General features: G+C 34.3%; 2 protein-coding genes across 3 annotated transcripts; one reads left to right on the top strand and one right to left on the bottom strand.

Moving 5' to 3' along the window:
• Nucleotides 1–4,973: 4,973 nt before the first annotated feature.
• Nucleotides 4,974–6,190, top strand: LOC112019282 (guanine nucleotide-binding protein subunit gamma 2). The gene is made up of 4 exons (XM_024051822.2): nucleotides 4,974–5,287; nucleotides 5,389–5,441; nucleotides 5,573–5,617; nucleotides 5,850–6,190. The coding sequence occupies exons 1-4, from the start codon at nucleotides 5,111–5,113 to the stop codon at nucleotides 5,929–5,931; spliced, it is 357 nt and encodes a 118-aa protein (XP_023907590.1). The 5' UTR covers nucleotides 4,974–5,110; the 3' UTR covers nucleotides 5,932–6,190.
• A 565-nt stretch (nucleotides 6,191–6,755) lies between these two features.
• LOC112019263 (ubiquitin carboxyl-terminal hydrolase 26) lies at nucleotides 6,756–19,514 on the bottom strand. Of its 2 annotated transcripts, XM_065773624.1 has the most exons (16): nucleotides 19,449–19,514; nucleotides 19,292–19,339; nucleotides 18,930–19,028; nucleotides 18,186–18,779; nucleotides 16,017–16,272; nucleotides 14,491–15,245; nucleotides 13,489–13,597; nucleotides 12,602–12,780; nucleotides 12,044–12,328; nucleotides 11,760–11,967; nucleotides 11,370–11,432; nucleotides 10,970–11,200; nucleotides 9,535–9,798; nucleotides 9,234–9,375; nucleotides 8,156–8,336; nucleotides 6,756–7,452 (listed from the first exon to the last, which is right to left on the bottom strand). In XM_065773624.1, the coding sequence occupies exons 3-15, from the start codon at nucleotides 19,007–19,009 to the stop codon at nucleotides 8,242–8,244; spliced, it is 3,261 nt and encodes a 1,086-aa protein (XP_065629696.1). In that variant the 5' UTR covers nucleotides 19,010–19,028; nucleotides 19,292–19,339; nucleotides 19,449–19,514; the 3' UTR covers nucleotides 6,756–7,452; nucleotides 8,156–8,241. The 2 variants fall into 2 exon arrangements, with proteins under 2 accessions (XP_065629696.1, XP_065629695.1); XM_065773623.1 differs by lacking the exon at nucleotides 19,449–19,514 and having other exon boundaries at nucleotides 19,292–19,421.
• Between the last annotated feature and the right edge of the window lie 250 nt (nucleotides 19,515–19,764).

The following is a 19,764-nucleotide window of genomic DNA, read 5'->3' on the forward strand; positions in this document are numbered from 1 at the left end:
TGAAATAAAAGGTAAAGTAATGCAGTAGTACAAATGCAATATAAATGAGATGATAATAATAAGAGAGAAATAACACCAATGCTTAATCAATAAAGCGAAAGAAGAAATGCTTAGTCTGCCGTGCTTGGTTGGCTCATGAGATTAAGTCCAAGAAGGGAACCATTTCTTTAATGTGGGTAACCTCATAGGGAGATCCTGCCATGGAAATTACCCACTTTGAGAGAACGGGCCTAAATGGCTTATGCTCAAATTCCTTAATCTTTAATAGAGAGTAGGCTTTTATAGGGATAGAAGGGATTAGTCAATTGGTGCATTTCTGCCATCACACGCTAAACTACTTTCTGTTGTTTCTTTCTAACTCCTTTTTTTTCTTTCTTAGTTTCTTCTCCCTATTCTCTCTTTTTACTTATTCTCTTGTGGGGATGTTCGCTCTTGCTTTTCTCTCCTGTTGTTCTGTTTTGTTTCTTGTTTCTTGTACACGGCGGAGGGTCCTTTTATACTGCCTGCCGTGAAGGGTTTTTACTATTTTACCCCTTAACTGCTTTTGTCTAGGTATGGGTGTCCTTTCAAACCACCCACTAGTTTGTCAACTACTCAGCCGCCACCGCTTACCTATGCTGGCCATGCCACATCCCATTACCAGATAAATAGTCTTATTTTGTTTGCTTACTCACCATGGCATTCCCATCAGGAGAAGGGTGGGCATTCTCTCTCACTACCCCTCATGGCATGCACCTAGTGATTCAAACACATTTTTCCCTCTTTTGGGTGGTATGTTATCCCAGCAAGAGATTTCCCCTAAAAGAGTTTGAGCGGGAACCCCATAATAGGTTCTCCTCTTTTCCCCATTGCCAGACCATACCCTCTCTTACGTCTAAACCATGGTCCACCACTCTTGTATTGGCTGGGTATAGGTTGGTGGTGCCTAAGCCTTGTGCGTGCTTCACTTCCATGTGTGTTCATGGTTTGTCTGCAGCTCATGTGTTTGTCATGACTTGAAGGCTTTTCTGTAAATTCTGCTACTCATTCTTGACCTCTTGTGGCGATAATGTTTTCCTAAGCCTTTGTTCTTTTTGTCTTACTTCCTTCTCAGGCTGAGCCTTGCTTGCTTGTGGCTTATTCATTCTCTAATCCATTCTTTGCCTCTTTCGCGGATCTGCTAGCACTTCTGCTGTGCCATTTTGTCATTTCTGTTGTGCTATTGTTTGACCCACGCTTGCTGAGCCTCTTTTAGGTCTGTTGTCTGCTTAATTCCAGTGGCCCAGTAATGTCATTGGGTTAGTATTCATGCTATTTTTTGGGCTGCCTTGGCCCATTCCGTTGCTTTGAGGCTCCCTTGGCCCATCTCATCCTTTTGGGCATCTTTGGCCCGTTTCCTTTTCCTTGGGCATCCTCGGCCCATTTTACTCCCATGGGCTTTTGCTAAGTCTTTTGGGCTTTCCCAGCCCAAATTACCATATCGTTTGCTCTTGGGGTTCATGGGCTTTCCATTAACCCCTTACTCACTTAATTCATTACTTCGGGCTTCTTTGACTCATTCTTGCTTGCTTTCTATTTCATATAATGTCTACGGATTTACTACTTTTCTCTGGGCTTCTTTAGGCCCGCTTTCTTTTTCTGAGGCCCATTTATTATTTTCTAGCCCTATGATCCATTATTCCTGCCATTCGGGCTCAATGGTTTTCTTCTCAATTTACCAACTCTTTTCCTCCCATATTGTTGGGCCTCTTCTTGCTATTAGGCCTCTCTGCCAAAGTGGGCATCAACAAAAATTATATATTTTTCATGCAAATAAAAAATTTGTTATTGTTATTTTTTTTTTTTTTATAGAAGAAACATGTATCATAATGTACAATTTACGAGAACAATAAAATAAATAAATGTAATCCTGCTTAAGAAATAGATTATTTATTATTTAATATGTAAGTGTGATTGTTACTCGGGGCCGTTTGGGCCTTCCACAGAAGGGGGGCCCTCCGTTTGTAAAAACTAAAAAGGGTGAGAGTGGCAATGTGGCATTAAGATTTATTGAGCTTTCTAGAAGAGGGTTTAGTTCTTGAAGTTGGGCTTGAATTGAAAGGGTTAGGCCCAACCCAATAGAGGACAAACTGGTTTGGTTGGGGTAGGCGAGAAGTGAAGTTCAAAAAAGTTAATAAAAATTTTAAAGCAGTAAAAAGTGAAAGTTGAAAAGGTGAAAAGTGAAAAAAAAAAAAAATGTGAGTGGAAATGGTGAATTGTACCTAGTGCAATACCTTAGGTAGTAGGGTATTGCACTGGATCCTGATCTGGTTATGTAGGATGGAACCCCTTATTTGGCAGGAGAAAACAGATGAGGAGTGGTTGCAAGATCAAAGGCCGTATTGCTCGAAGAGGCTGTTGCATCAGTATTTGTCTAATAAATAGAAAAGGTACCACATTCTAGCCCATCAGGCCTAAAATTTACTCTCACGTTAGTTCAAGCAAAGTTATGTAAAAAAAACATGATTGTTACAATAACTGTATAAATTTACATTAACAATAACTGTATAAATTTAAATTAACACTACTCATTTTGCATTTAGTTTTTTTTTTTCTTTTACATATTTCGAGAATGAAGAAAGATAATATATGATGGTTGTTGTGTGTATAGAAAAAAAGAAAAAAATAATTTTTTTTATAAATATTTTAATGAAATGTAGTGTGAAATAGATAATCTGATGTTGAGTGTTTTGAAAAGTTAATATATAAAATACAAAATATTGGTTTTTATGCTAAAATCAACAGAAATTTTTCATGAGTTTATGTGAATATTCAGTTGAAGATCTAAGATGGAATCCCAAAGAGAGCCTATGAGGTTTACCTAATGTCCCAAATGATAGAAGGGAGTCTAAATTTCGCCATTAACGGTTATGTTGTTGTTTTCAAAAAGACCGTGCTATCCATCTTTGTTAGTAGTCTCACCGTTAAGTATAAAAATGGGTGCTTAGTTATTAAGACACGATCACCCAATTTGTAATCATCTTTGTCAGTAGTAGGGGTGTAATATGACCATAAAGACCCCCTTTTTTCGATTCTCAAAAAAAAAAAAAAAAGAGGCCTAAATCTAAAAATGATGTCGCAGCCGCATAAAGTGGAAAAAATAAATAAAGTTTGTGGGTTATTGATTAGGGAGAAAAAAACCAATGTTTATTAAATTGGTTTTATTTAATAAAGCTAGCTTAATTAATAGGATTTTTTGTCATTAAATAAAAGATATGGAGTTTAAACCTCGCCTATATAAAATATCAATTGGTGTCTAAGTCTAATGATAAATAGCAATCATCATGAAATAGACACTATAATATTGTAACTCAATTGAGGAAATTGTGTCATAAATTACAATTAATTAGTTTTGAATTAAAGATGTTCATAGCTTAATATGACCAGAAGAGTACGAAGTGGGAGAACATGTTGTTACCCCTCTAATTTCTTATGGTTATGTTTTATGTTATTGATAGTAACTTTTAGTTTACTAAAAAAGGTATATATAATTTGTTTTGCTTTTTCTTTTTATATAAGTGGTACTTATGACCTGTCTAAAAGGCAAGTATAATTGCAGCTTGAGGGGAAAAAAAGCGTTAACAATAATTCTTCTTTGTCACCTTATATAACGTGACTTCACAACCCATTGCATCAGAGGCTGAAGATTTTTTTTATTTAATTTTTATGGTTGTCTTTTTTTTGGTAAGGCTAAGCCAGAAATTGAGGCTATTATTATGTGTTGCATTTCTTCACTTCATTTTTTTGAAGTTTTTTTTTTTTTGGGTGTGGAGAATCTAATTTTTTTAAGGCTAAACCATAATGTCACATTCAACATCACATGAGGCCTCATCATGTTGGCACTCGTCCCAAAAGAAGAATAAATAAAAAAAATTTTAAAACACATTTGTTTGAATGGGTCATTGGGTGATCCAATGAACCATCCTAATCGAATTGTCAAAAACGATTCGCACACGCAAAGGAGAGTCAGTCATGGCTGCCAAGTATCTAATATGTGGGTTTTGACTTTTGCGATGAATTTTCTAATACGACCTTCACAAACAATGGTGACATCTCGTAAGCTCTCCTAATTTAGGTCAATTTAGCACAGAATTTAATAAATTCAATCATTAGTAGATATAAAGTCGTCATCATAAATAGAAAATTGTGTGATCATCCTATAATCAAAGACTTCACAAACAAAAACAAAAAAAAATTATTTGTTGGGATCATAACCAAAAATGAATACAGGATTAATACCGGAATACATAAGTGATAGGCAACACAAATATGCCTCATTCAAATATAGGCAAATATGCCACAAACATCCGTTTAAATCTATACTCTATGGCCTAATTATGGAATATAGTAACAATTATGAGACAACCGGCAATTAGCAAGAGTCACATATATAAACTCATCCATGCATAGGCTTAGGTATGAGAGAAATTATCAAAATACTACGTATGCAAAATATTCCGTCGCTGTGAGTGATAACTTAAGCATAAGATTAACTTTAGTTAATACCACAAGGATACTTTGAGCTCTATATGATTCTTATGTTGTAGGTTTTTCAAAACTCATGTAGAATTTGTAACTGCTGATTTTAAATCATCATCATTTTTCAATTTTATCTAGTATGTATAATTAGTAGAGAATGTGTTTTACCTTAATTTTTTTAAAAAAAATGTTATGTTCCAAAGCCAATACTGAAACTCTTCTAGAACTCATGACAAAACCTTTGAACATTCTCTGCTCTTTGCTTTCTCTCTCTCTCTCTCCCTATTTTTTTTTTATTGCTTGGTAATTTGTGCTAATCAAGTGGTTGTTGGCTTGCTACCTATTCGCATTCCATTTTCTTCTTTTTGACTGACTACTTCGTTTCATTAATTAATTTCTACGTGTATAGCTATGACATGACCTTCCTTGCTTCTATTATTCAACATTTTATATACTTGGTCCACTTTAGCTTTAAGCATGTGTACAAAAACTTGGCCCACGTTCTGTCTCTCTCTCTTCCTTTGCCATCGACCTTTCCTCTCTTTATTTCCAATTGCCACACTGACTTGTTCTCGCAGCAGTAAAGCTAGCTTGTTGAGTTTGTGTGAATGTAATGGAAGACTCAGCTCCAGCAATAGTAGCAGTACATGAGGGAGATCAAGCAAAGAGAGTACTAGAAGGAGAAGCTAGTGCAAAAGCAACAGGGCCTCATTATCCCACCAATTTCTTTGGGAAGCATAGGATGTCAGCTGCAATAGCCAATCTCCAAAGCCAAATCAACGCAATCCAGGTAATCCACAGCCTTCTTTAATCACCATAATCATATGGTACGTATGTATTTTGTTTTGGGAAACCAAAAAAAAAAAACAACGTTGTGAACTTGTGGTGCAGGAAGAGCTAGACCAAGTTGAGGCATTAGGCAAATCCTCAGCAGTATGCCAAGAGTAAGTAGAAAACAAACCCTTCATTCACACTCGTTTATTAGCCAATTTATTTGTTTAATTTCATCACCACGATTCAGACCACATATATAATAATAATAATATATGATCATCATTATTGTCATCTTCCACAGACTCATTTCAAGTGTTGAATCCATCCCTGATCCACTGCTTCCATCGTAAGAAATAAACTGCTGTAGTTGTTTTTTACTATTGGGTTTTTTTTTTTTTTTCGTTATTGCCATAAGCACAAAGTTTTCCTTCAATCCAGTTCAGAAAAGAAAATCTCTTCCAACCAACTATGTGGCGGTTTATAAGAAGGGATTGGAGAAAAATTACGTACTCATATTATAATGGTTTGCTATAAATTGGAAGTTTCATAACTAATTGAGGGTGCATGGTTTGATGTAGGACAATGGGTCCGGCAGATGTGAGCTGGGATCGTTGGTTCAGAGGAGTCCACAACTCCAAAAATCAGAAACGATGGATCTGAGTCTTGACTCACAATAATGCCAGCACTCTTTCTTTCCCCCAAAGAATATGCAAAAACTGTATCAAAAAGAGTTACTAGAGGACCAACTCTGTCGGGTGCCTTTTTTTATTTATTTTTTAATAATTAATTTAAAATTATTATATGGGTTGGGAATGGTGGATAAGATGCTGGGTACGTTTTCTCTAGCCATGTTAATTGGAAAAGCTTATCAGAACCATTCCCTCAACTATTATGCAATTTCTGGTCATTTGGTTTCCAACATGTGCTTGTACATAAACTACATCAACCATTATGTCTCACAACTTTTTTTTTTTTTAGTCTTTAGATCTAGTATTTCCGCTTGAATGAATTTAAGCAATAGTGTCATAGTTCACTGGGAAAATATTAGTCTCCAGCAATCAATAAAATACCAAATTTAGCTTATCCGGAAACAACCATGTCACTCAGAGAAAATGGATCCATCATTGCTGCAATGTCACAATGGGGTTTTTGTTATCAATATGAACACTACAAGTCTTGCCAAACAGTATGATACAACCCCAACCGCCCGCTCCATCCTTAAGCCTCTCAAGTCTTAGTTCTACGTTTGATGGCTTTATACGGTCGATTGAACAAAAAGGCTAAATTATAAAATTATCTCCAAGGGCCTTATTAATTTCGTGGCTAGAACATGTGAATACTTTGTTTTTTACACAGTCCTCAAATATTAAACACAGACAAGGGTATAAAAGTTGGACGGAAGAGTTTCCAAAAATCATAAACCTTTTTTTAAAGATTAAAAACTCGAAGATATGGTTAACAGCAAATTATACCCAACTTTGACATGTTTTCAATTCAGTTCTTTTAAGTTCCATTTTTTTCATCTCAGTCCTTTTTCATTCATTTCCAATGTAGTCATTCTGTCCAATCCACAGCCTCAAGTCCAAATGACACCATTTTGGAAAGTGAAAAAATACAAAAATTAACAGCAAGATTGGACAGAACTAGATGAAAGAATAAGTTGAAACAATTTACAGATAAAGGACTGAAACGAAAAAGACAAACTTGAAACATCAAATACTGAATTGAAAAAGACCGCTTACGTTAGTATCACTCTGATATCCGTTGTCGACTAAGACTTGAGAGAGAGAGTCTCAACCCAAGAGGGAGATATGCATGCCTGGTTATATTTTAGATATACATTAATGTACCATGTAACCAATTAGCCAATCCGCCGTAAACGTGTACAGTAGACCATTGTAGATGATATTGACTTCAGGCAGGCTGAAGGAAGAGCAAAATCTATGTGAGCATCAAACTGAACCCAATATATTTATACCCAAAACCCACATGTTTGACACAGCAGGAGATATGCAACAATACTTTGATTCATATCCTTTCTGAGGAGTCTGCAATCAATGGAGAATGAGGCAATTCTCTTCTCCAAGGCAAAATGTTGACAAGCCCTACACATTTTTTACATAGCAAACCAGCTTTTTTTCTGAAGGGAGAAACTCATCGACCTAGGTACAGCTACAGCTTCTGCCCAAGACAAAAAGACCATAAATAATCAAAACCCACAATGGGATTTAGGAGTGGCTAACAAAAACATATTTCAAACAATAGTTGGTTTCAGAATCTTTCTTGCAGCTTTCAAATTTCAAACCTATTTGGAAGCCTACTTGTAAATTTTAAATCGTAGATGCTTTCCAGAAACTTGGTTGTTTTAAGGTTTAATATTTTAGCCAAATGAATAGTTCATAACCTAACCACTGGCCAGAACAACAGAATGCTAACATACAATTGTTATTAAGTACTCCTTTAATAAGTTTCTAAAGAACATAGAAAAAGTATCAACCCTGTATCTGAGCCATAGTTTTTAAAGAAGAAAATATAAGGCATGGGTTTTTAACCTCTCACAAGGCAAGATGCAAGCCTCATGGTTTTAAGACAGGTCTTTTTTAACTTCAAAATTTCATATTTAGAAAATTTATACAATCCTATATACATACATCCATACATACATACATACATACATATATATGTGAAAACAGTAAATACAAATTGAGTATTATAAATATATAAATCAGTTAAGAACCAGCAATAAGAAGTAGCAGATACTAGTCAACACAATTCAGGCTCTAAAAAGAATATGGCTTCTTTCAAGACAATAAGGAATTCAAGTTATGGCATTCGTGAAAACATACCACATGCAAACAAAGATGAACAATGACTAGCAACTTACCTCCCAATGCAGGTTTAAAACTCTGCTTAGTTTCCTTCCCCAGTATCATGTTAAAAGAAGTTGGATGTCGCAATGTTAAGTGCTTTCTAAACAACCTGGGAAGAAATATTTGCTGTCAAAAGTGTTCCGCGAAACCCTTCCTCAGTATGTTGAACATTCATTTTCTGGTCAGAGAGCTCATCTGTGAAACATTGACAAGGCAAATTAGCACAAACAATGGTTAATTTATTACAATGTAACTAATGGTACACAAGATGGGACTGAAATTCTCCAATAAGCTTTCCATTATGTAAAAAAACAAAGTTTCAATTTCATGCTATAGTTAGTTATTTTAATAAATTAAAATGAAATTCAACCCACTGATTTAAACAAAATTTTGTAAGAATACTTAAAATAGATAGTAATGTTTTATCTATATTATGTTGAGCAAGAGATTAAATTCATGTATTTGATTAGCTTCTTACATAATCATTACATTAGAATAAGGTCATGTATTAAATTTTGATTTGTGAATAATATGTATTTACCTAACAAAAAAAATAATGTTACATAAGGATTTCATAGAAGGAAAAAGTTGTGATTTATCATAGAACTTGCCAATGATATTGTTGCAATCTTAAAAATGGCATGTTACATGCAAAGTTATTTTGCGAAGTTATGACTTGTGAGCTTTGCTTGCACCAGAAAGGTCTCAAAGACTTTCCTAAGATACTTAAATATTTTGGGTTTTTTCTTTTAGTAAACATATTCCATAATCCAAATGTCTTCCCTAACAGTGTCATCATTAAAAGCACCAATGTACTACTCTATCTGGGATCTTAACATACTTGCAGAAACCAAAATTTAGAACACTGATTTTAAGAATCTCCTACATTATACAGTATTCGTAATAAATCACAGTGGTCCAAAACTTCTTGCCTAGAAACTTGTAGATCCCATAATTAACTTGTGATACAATCATGTAAATGACATTTTATATAAGTCCAATCTACTTCAAACAGCCAACACTTAAAAGACCAGTATACAATCACAAAAACATATCCCTAATTACAAGTCACAGTATGACAATGCTAATTACCTGCAATATCTCGGTGCTCATGGATTTCTGAATCTATCACCCAAAGCTTATCTCCAGGAAAAATATTCATGTCTGCAAGAGTAGCAGATTCCTTGTCAATTATCCTGGCACCTTTTCGAAGTATCTGATTTTCCTTGACAACCTGCATAATCAATTGAGTCAGTGATAAGATGCCTGTCAGCACACAATATATTTTGTAAAAAAAGATAACTTAACCACTTTATATATATCAATTGAATAATATTACACAAGGGAAAAAGGAAAAAAAAAAAAAACTATGTTTTTGCTGAATGTAGCATACCCCAAATGATTCCCATATCATCATCTTTAGCTGGTATATTGATGTGGAACCTGAAACTTTTAAATTTATCAGATCCCCATTATTTGTCTTCCGAGATCGCTTGGAGACTCGGCGATCTGGCTCAAAGGATGTATCAGATGCTTCTAGAAATGATTTTGGAGCTTCCTTGTCTCGTGCAAAAAATACATATATGTCCTCATTGCAATAGTTAAGTTTCTGCATTAACTCACAACTTTCTCTTTCTCCAATGCACTCTTCACATATCTGGAAAATTTAAAATAACCACCGGAAAAAGCAGCACGGGGAAGGAAAAGAAAAAACAAGTTGATATATAAGAATTAAAATTAACAATCTACCAATATGAAAACAAACTAAAACTTTAGAATTGTGCATTGAAGTGACGATGTGATCAAATTCAACAGTGTGACAGAAAATAAGAAATATAATTACTTGAATAATTGAGAAACAATGATGTCATCTTTAAAAAAATTATACTTAGTAACAGATTCATGAAGCTGAATAGGCATCAGTTGACAAGGTCGAAACTCTCATATCTAATTCTTTTTATAAATAAAAGATTTTCCTGAATAAAATAAAAAATAAAAAAGCAAGACTATACTATAACTAGAATAATATGTTTAAAAAAATCGTACAATTAAAAAAACAAAAAGAAGTATTTTTTCTTCTCTTTAATTTAACGTAATTAAGTTAAAGATAAAAAAAAAATGCATTAGACTTTTTTTTAACCATGTATGTTTGTCCTTTGTTTGTAAGAACCTTTTGAATAAAAGTAAAGTAGTGATTCAAAAGGTTCTCAATGGCTTACACGACGTTTTCTATTATACACACACACACACATATATAGATAGATATATATGCTATCCCATGTTTGTATTTATCAGATCCTGTCTTCAATTAGATGTTAGTGTAAATGTACCATAACAATGTAGCCCTATTCCTAATAGGTTGACCCCCAAATAGCATATTTGAATCATAAGAAATCCCATGGAGGCTACAATTGCAGAATTTACACCTTCCAAATTTTGATTTGTTCGAACAGGTTTTAATGGCCTGTTGACTGTTGCTAACTTTTACTCGACATTTAGAAGATGCTACTAACAGATCACCAAACTACAATGCTCTTATAAACATATACATATATTTTTCACAAAAAAGGATGTGAAAATTCCAGCACATGTCATACATAAGAGTGCAAATGAAAATTAAGATAGTTCAAACAAAAATGAAAAGCTAGTTATGCAAGTCAACCCAACAAACTAACAATTCTACCAGAGGACTTAAAGTCACTTTTCGTAAGTAAGAAAACCTTAATAAGCCACAATTTTACTCAAAAATATAAAGGGAAAAAATGAAGAGAACATGTTCCTCACTATGCAGCACAGAGAACAGAGACAAGGGCAAAGTTTTAGATTACCTCTGGGCAAGTCCTGATTGCAGGTTGTCTAGACTCATTCTCAGTGTTCACTTCTTCGTGGGAACTCAGATTCTCCTCGCATACTGGCAACTCTTCACAGTTCCCAACCATAAAATTTCCAGCATTACAACTGTACTCAATTATCGCAGATATGCCTTTCTCCTTGGTACCACCCCACTCTTCACAGAAGCATTTCCAATCATTCTCAGTAATGATTGTCAACCCATCTGTCTAGAATCAACAACAGAAGGAGAAGAACAAAAAAATCAGCATTTATACAAGAATTGACTCGAAGCAGAAAGTTGCTACTTAACACCATAACTTTCAGACATTGAAAACTGCAACTACACCTTTGCTGATAAAAAATGAAAGGTATGATATATCAGTTTCATATACTTACCTTCTGAAAAATTGTACCACGTTTGCAAACTAGTTCGGGTGGCCTTTCAAGAAGTCGTGTATGCTGGTCAAACAAAAACACAAGATTTATATTACAATAGTTATCTTAAAAACAATGAAAGAAAATGTTGAAGATCATATATGAAGCAGTATGCCCAAATTGGATTGCAGTCAATTTAGCAGTGAGTCTATTTGGCACAATTTGAAAGTTCTATGGACTGTTTGTACAAAAACCTCATTCACCATTACTATCACCATCATCATCATTCATTAACTTAAATAAAATTATAAGCAATGACTAAAGAGATTCAATTACATACAAAATTACAAAGCACTGGAGATGCAAGAATACAATAAGATAGAAGCCGTCCAGAGCAAAGTAGAAAGTCACCTTTTCACACTTCAGCATATCAATAACACTGTCCAGAGTCTCAGGTTTCCCAAATGAAGAGACATTTCTCCCACTTGCATTAATATAGTCTTTCCATTTTGAAAGCCACGAGGAGGGTACTAAGTAATACTTGCAATCTGGGAAAAGTGGAATACTTTTCCCCATTGCTAATTTCTCATGATTCTGGCGCTGTTTGAGCTTCACAACTCTATAGCATATATAATTGAAGTCAGACAGCTATAAAAGCATATTAGGTCTACAATACTTGTATGTGTTGGAATCACCTTAAAGAGTCCTCCTTGACAGCCTCTTCAGATAAATCATCACTGCATTGAGAACATTGTTTAGAGTCAGAAGGAAAAGCTGAGCACCCCGACAGCTCATCAGGTTTAACTGCAATAGCATCTTCATATAAGAAGAGCCAAAGATTCTCAGGAACCAGAACTCGCTTAGCACCAGTAGCTTGATCAGGCCTAAGTTGCTCATGAGGACATGTGATTGCTTCTGTTGGTCCTGCATCACCTTCAGAGGGTGCATCAAGGATTTTTCTTTTTAGCCACTGTTGCAACCTACAAATATCAAAACCTGAATGCATCACTGTGAAATTGGTAGGTAGTATGATGCATGATGAGAAGCACAAAGTAAGAAGAAAAACAGCATTTTCTTCCATTCATGTCATATAACAAGTGCAAGGGATCATCAGAAACTAATAGGTTTTCTTTTGATCAGTTTATATTTAAGATGAGAAAATTTCCCACACAGGTGATCAGATGCTAAATAATTAAAATAAACTAGCATATTCGGGGACAGATGGGAAGGAATAAGATAATTTACAGTCATACCATGCCTTAGATACATAATATGCTCCATCCACAGAGGTCCCTTGAATTGCCTCGGTTGCAATTTGCTTCATTATTGTTCTTCTATCCCGGTAGCTATCACCGCATACCACCGTACGGGCTCCATCAATAAGGCAATCCATGCAGTAGTCATTATTAGCCAGTGTTGGCCCCCCATCATACTGAATTTACAAGCATTTAGTAACTCACCAAATAAAAGAAGGAATGGTAAAGCGAGTCAGTAGCAAAAAGGAGACAGGAATGCATAAACGGATTGATAGAACCAATGAATGAAGAGGATAGAACAGAGAGGAAAACCTAAACCAGATGTAGATAACTACATTTTTTTTTTATTGGAAAAATACTAATTAATTTAGAGAAATTCCCCACCTCCCCTTTTTGTAAACCAATTGTTTCTTCTCCCAAAACAAAATTTTACTAATATTCTATCTCAACTCTCAATATCTACAACTATTACGAATCCAACCCATATCGCTTAATTTTATTTTATTATGTTTTATTTATTGCAAAAACCATCAATGGTGAAATTGAAAAAATGTCCCAACAGAAGCAAACTGGGATACTCGAAAGAGCTCCAGAAAATAATTTTGCAGTAAATCTAGCGGATGTTCATATAGAATTAGAAATTGAATCTAGCTAAGTGTTGCAAAATAGCCATAAAATCCACAAATAAAAGCATCTTCACAAAACTGCCCAGGGAAAGTAACTGAAGAACATGACAAAAAATTTGAACCTTTTTTTTGTTGGTAACTACACAAACCCACGACCTTGCCCTCCATGAAGCTCTTAGCCTCTTAAATGGGTATGAGGTGCCATTTAGGCTAGAGCTCATTGGCAATCATAAGTCAAACTAAATAACAAGCAATTACCTTAGAGAGAAGCATGTTCCAAGCTTTAGCTGACAATCGCTTCATGGAACTAACTTTTGAAAGTGGGACTTTTCCATGCAAGCATTGGATAGACGTATTGTCAAGAACACTGCAGGAAATTACAAATAAACCATAAAAGAATGCACAACTCTAAGACTGACATGACAGTTGCCCTTAAGTGCTATCACGTTAAGGGAAAAAATGGAATATACAATATCTAAATAAAAGGATAAAGGCTACGTGGAGTGGAAATAACAGAATTAGTGAAAATGAATCCTCAAGTGATGTCCTAGGCAGATATGGTACCTACTCTTGGTAAGAAATCTTTCTAAAATCCTATATATATATACATGTATATGGTTAGTTCGTTAGGTTTATGTTACATTTGGTGTAACTATTGTCAATATTACACTTAGTGTCCATTTAGGAACAACTTATCAGGCTTTTTGTTGAAAGTACTGTAGATAAAATGTTAAAGTTAAATAAAATAAGTAGGTGGCTTACATGAGACCCTCAATTAGTAGGAAAAATAAGCAAAAGTTAAATAAAATAAGTGGGTGACTCATGTGAGACCTGCAAATAGTAGGAAGGAAAAATAAGCAATAATCAGGCTTATAAGTACATCCCAAACAGGCACTTAGTCACTTACACCATTCAATAACTTTTTATTATATGAGCTTTTTGACAAATGTATTAGAGATTAATAACTATTTCATATATAATATAATATATTTGAATTTCAGGTCTTGTATTTCAAAGTATAACACAAAACATGAGTTTCTGGATTGGATATTAAACAATATCCTTTTGCCATGAATTTTGGAGTGTTAAGAATGCAGGAATCTTGAAAATATTAATCCAATAAAGAGTTATAAAGCGGTGTAACATTAACCCAGAGTTACAACAGATGTAGAGGGAGAGAGAGCAGCAACAGTAGATTAAATACATAAGCAGATGGGAGAGACCCAAAATAATTAAGGTAGAATACGATCTCATACTTACGGTGGAGTTATGTTGTCAGCCCACTGGCGAAGCCATTCTGCAGAAATCCAAAAGAACGCTTCCTCAGTTGACCGTACAGGGGCTTCAGACAGAACTGACCGCACTTCCTGTCTCCTTTTAGTGATACGATCCAACTCTCCTTCCTTATTTAATTCATACTGGTTGCAAGCATCATCGTATGAAGCATTCCAATTTTTTATCTCTTCACAAAGGTGAGATGGAAGAGAAACACCATCATGTAAAGATACTGTATCAGCTTCTATTTCTGTATCACTGGCACCAGACACCTTATCTTTTTTTTCACTGTCCTTCCTGGCTTGCCTAAGATTATACATCAGCATATATGCATCACCTGATGAAAATATCTCTGCATTAATATTAGTACTAGACTCTGAAGATTTTGGCTCAACAGAATTTACGTGGTTTCCATTGGCTACAATATTCCTTGGCTCTGGGCAAGATGGATGAACAGGCTTGGTTTCAACAGTTTTAGAAGGGGAACTTGAAGACCCTTCTCCAAAAGGGTGATGACCTAAATTTGAGACTTGCTCATCATCAAATTCCCACCATTGTCCAGTATCTTCATCCTTAATATGAGCTACATAATGCCCACTGTTTACAGCAGTTCCCTTGTGAATCAACACTGCTGACAAGTCATAAATCAATTCAGACTGAGAAGGCTCAGATAGCCTTTGTCGCATATCCAGTTCTCCAGGGAAACAAAATGCAGAAGTGATTTTCTTCTTCATTGTAGTCTACTGACATAAACCAATATGTAAATACATGTCTAAAAAATATCTGATGTACAATATCAAGCAATGTATAATTCGTTTGCATAAATACATTGACTATCTTACACAACAAGGCACTATTGCATGCACACATCCATATAGTAATACTATGTGAGACATGTAATTAGTAATTTATTTCCATTGGCCAGATGAATCGTGCATATTGCAATTATCATTAAAACAGTCAGTAAATAAAGCAGACAATAAAATGCCTGCAAAACCAAACCAAGAAAAGAAAATTACTACATTAGACAGCTTTCCTTGCCAATCCAAGTACATTTTATTTATAAAAAAAAAAAAGGAGAAGACAACAGAAAAGACTTTCAGAAAAAACCAAGAATATTCATTGATAGTTCGAAGAATGTAGTAGAGAAGGTCCAGAACTTAATCTTCCCATTGCAATCCATCTTTACAGAATAAAAAAAGAACTGATTCTTCTAAAAGTTGTACCTATCTCAAATGCTAGGAAATAAGCGTCATTCATTTGTAAGCTTTCTCTTTTATTAACAAATATGGGAAGTCCCTTATATAACCTTATCAAGTCATTAACTGCTTTACACCCATGCAAGAGTACTGGCTCAAAACTTTCATCATCTCCATGAAGCATTTGGTTAAATGGAAGAAAGAAAATTAGGGAAAATGAAAGGATATGAAAATTTTCAGTTTAGCTTTGTATATTCAGATTATTAGCCAATAAATTGGAAATTACTTTCTCAAAAATGTATAAAGAAGTACCTTTGGAAGAAAAACACAACGCTTAAGCTGAAAGTTAAGCACATCAGGTAATGCTCGTAGCTTGATACTGCGAGTAGCATCAACTCTTGTTTTACATGACTCGCAAAAATACTGATTATCTCCATGAAGCTCTTCCACACTTAGATAATCATCTAAACTCTCATCTAAAGTTTTCAAGCCCTTGACGTTCAGCTCAAGCTCATAAAAGTCCTCCATGTTTGAAGAAGCCTCAGAATCTTTTCCACATTGTGAGCACCTACATACAAAGCAAAGATGTAAGAGTGAAAAATATATTTGACTAAAAGCAACTAACATTGACTGTGAAAACATCTAAAGTAGAAAATAGCTGATAAACAGCAATGTAAGATTAGCTTAAGCCAAATATGCAGACTTAATTTTTAAAGACAGTGACCGATCCCCAATATTTGTCACCACTTGAGAAAATATAAAAGCAACTGACAATTAAAACCCCCTTCTTCCACAAATAGACAAACATGTGCATGCACACAGAAAAATGATTACAGAAAAGAAAATATTTAAAAGAAATAAACTTTAAAATTAATTACTAAATTCCTCATATACTAACAGCACCAAAGATTTCCAGAGTTCAATTCACTCATAAGAAAATGAAGATATAAATTTCATTTGATTATAAAAAAGTAAAAACATATCATTCACTTAATAAAAACAAAAAAGGAACTCCCTCACCCCTGGCACACATGGGGAGGGGGATTATCCATGACCCACCAATGCAAAGATAACATATCATAGTACTAAAATGGCTCACCTAATGCACTCAAATCATAGTATTTTTTTTTTCATTTGATAATTCAATAGTTGGGGGAGGAGGCTGTCAAACAATTGAATCCAACCAGATTTGTTATTTAACAATGCAATCAAATCATAATACAAGCACTGGTGACAACCAAAACAAATACAGATTCAACCAAGGAGAGATTATTTATACAAAGCAATTGAAACTACGATACGTTACCATAAGCTGCTGACTCCTGCTCATTATACAATTTATAGCTATTCATAAACACAAACATTGCATCTAAAAGTTGCAACCAAGTTATAATCAAGTCACTAGAAAGAAGGCAATACTAACACCGGCAACCACAACAAATACAAATTCAACCAAGGAGAGATGATTTATACAAACCAATTGAAACTAATACACGTAAGCATAAGCTGCTGACTCCTGCTCATTATACAATTTATAGCTATTCACAAACACAAACATTCCATTTAAAAGTTGCAACCAAGTTATAATCAAGTCACTAGAAAGAAGGCAATAACAGCACTGGCAACCAAAACAAATACAAATTCAACCAAGAGAGAGATGATATATACAAAGCAATTGAAACAACTACATTCCTATCAAAAAAAAGAAACTACTACATTTACATGTTAGCATAAGTTGCTGACTCCTGCTCATTATACAATTTAAAGCTATTCATAAACACAAACTTTGCATTTAAAAGTTGCAACTAAGTTATAATCAAGTCACTAGAAATAAGGTAATGCTAAAGGTTTTAAAATAAAATGAAATAAACGACTGGGGGTTAGATCATCAATTTGAAACCCTAGTTACCCCACTGGACTTCCTGTAGTATTCAATACCAATTAAAAAAAACTAAATATTGGATATTTCAAATGAAGCTAGAGGACTTCCTCAAAAATATGAAAATGATCAAAAACTACATGGCAGAGGAATTCCAATAATTGGAAAAGTTTGCATAAAATTTTAAATATCTTTTAAAATTATGAAATGACAAACTTTAAAAGTTGATTTATCAAATAATTTTTTTTTTTTTCGATTAAGTTACAAAAGTGAGAAAGAAACTTGTTTAAAGTGAATAAATAATCATGACATCTCTTTTGTTCTTTTATTGCTTATTAATTTCTTACATGTCTTGCTTTCTTTGGTTCCTTTATTGTCCTCACCATGTATCATAATTTAAGAGGAGCCAACCAAATATTAAAAAAAAATGGCAAAAGAAGAATAATATGGTCTAAATGTCCAAATAAACAAAGAAAAACTCTGAATAGCAAAAGAAGAAGAAAAAAAAAAAAAAAAAAAAAAAAAAAAAAAACAATAAAACCAAAAACAGAAACAAAAAAAAAACCCATATGCAATTAGCATTTAAATAAATCCAGTCTTACGTGGTCACGTGTGACACTCTTCCACGGAAAAGGTCCTGAACAATCGTTCTTGCCTTGGAAACTTTAGAGTTGCTCAGACAACGCTCAAGCAAACATAGCAGCAAGGTCAGGAACTCATGGCTATCCTGTTGAACTCCATTATCTAACTCCAATGTCTTTACAAATGGACTTGAGTCTATAAAAGCCATTCTACTGGTGTGCAGTTTTGCAAAAAGCCGTGCAAGCTGATCCAGCACCGGATTCTGTCTCAAAACATCTGGTTCAAGAGAGAAGATACCTCCTCGGAAAGATTTATTCATGTGCAAGCACTGGAGTATGCTGTTGGCATAACAAGTCGCACCAAGATTTGTCAGACCCACAGGAGTGTCAGAAGCACGAAGATCCTTGGTAGGGTCAGGGCCAAGAGCTTGAAGAATATCTGACATCTTCTGCCACAGGCCAACTTTCCGACTTCCATTGAGCGGTGGAATTAGCCCACAAAAACAATTCGGGTTATCTTTAGTATTCACACGGCAGCCTTGACAAACTGGTTTCCAAGTTTTATACAGCTGATTTACATCGTCATCCGTTATTTCACCAGTTGTGTGAATTTTCCTACACAATGACCAAAATCATAACAGCAAAGATAAAACACACACACAAACACGCAAGCGCACATTTAATGGAGCACAAACATATTCAAACAGCAAAAATAACATCCTTCTCTTTATTCACAGATAAAAACTTATATTTGCTTGAATTTACCTCAATATTTCGGAAGTGATATCAACATTATCCTCTTGTCTGTGTCGTTTGTTTTTACTACGCGTAGTTGGCCGGCTCATTTTAATGACCTGACCGACCCTGCAGTTGACACAAGTAACAAGATTTTCTAAAGACATAAGTATCACACTTCATTCTCTTTACATGCAAAAAATGCGCTTTTTTTTTTTTTTTTAAGAAGTAATGATAGTAAAAAAACCTAGGAATTGTTATTATTATTATTTTAATCATAGCGAAATAACAGAAATTAATCTTAAAAAACAAAAAAACAAAAATACAAGTAGGAAGCTCTAAGTTTTACATGTAATGAAGTGAGAAAGATAAATAAGTTAAGGTGTGAATACCTGATGAGAGCGAAGATCAAAGAGAAAGAAAGCTCTGACTGTAGCCAACTGAAAGATCAAAAGATACAAACTTTAAAAGTAAAAAAACAGAAAACAGAAAAAGAAAAAATAAAAAGAAAAAGAGAGAGAGAGGGAGATAGGGAGAGAGAAACTTTACTGAAGTTATTTGAATGAATTTTTTTTTTTTTTTTTTTTTTTTTTTTTTTTTTTGGGGATGAAAGTTTAATTGAATGAAATTTTAATTTTTTCTGACTGAAGTTTCACCGACAAATAAATTGCTGACAAAACTTTACCCTTTTTGTTTCTTTGGTTTTGGTATATAACTATATATAATAAGTGGAAAAGAGTTTATCAAAAAAAAAAAAAAAAGTGAAAAAGAAAAAAAAGGATATATATGAATTTTTGGCAAGGAAAGGTCACACGGTCTGATAGAGAGGAAGGGTCAGAGTCAGAGAGGGTTTTTTTTTTTTTTT

The sequence above is a fragment of the Quercus suber genome, unplaced genomic scaffold (assembly GCF_002906115.3).
Source record: "Quercus suber isolate HL8 unplaced genomic scaffold, Cork oak 2.0 scaffold_78, whole genome shotgun sequence".
In the NCBI taxonomy this organism is placed as follows: Eukaryota; Viridiplantae; Streptophyta; class Magnoliopsida; order Fagales; family Fagaceae; genus Quercus; species Quercus suber.

Excerpts from the sequence above, each read along its gene's own strand:
- LOC112019282 (XM_024051822.2), top strand. The coding sequence starts at position 5,111 with ATGGAAGACTCAGCTCCAGCAATAGTAGCAGTACATGAGGGAGATCAA. Across the intron at positions 5,442-5,572 it reads TCCTCAGCAGTATGCCAAGA|ACTCATTTCAAGTGTTGAAT; the intron begins GTAAGTAGAAAA and ends CATCTTCCACAG. Across the intron at positions 5,618-5,849 it reads CCTGATCCACTGCTTCCATC|GACAATGGGTCCGGCAGATG; the intron begins GTAAGAAATAAA and ends GGTTTGATGTAG.
- LOC112019263 (XM_065773624.1), bottom strand. The coding sequence starts at position 19,009 with ATGAGCCGGCCAACTACGCGTAGTAAAAACAAACGACACAGACAAGAG. Across the intron at positions 13,598-14,490 it reads GCTGACAACATAACTCCACC|TGTTCTTGACAATACGTCTA; the intron begins GTAAGTATGAGA and ends AATTTCCTGCAG. Across the intron at positions 11,433-11,759 it reads ATATGCTGAAGTGTGAAAAG|CATACACGACTTCTTGAAAG; the intron begins GTGACTTTCTAC and ends TTGTTTGACCAG.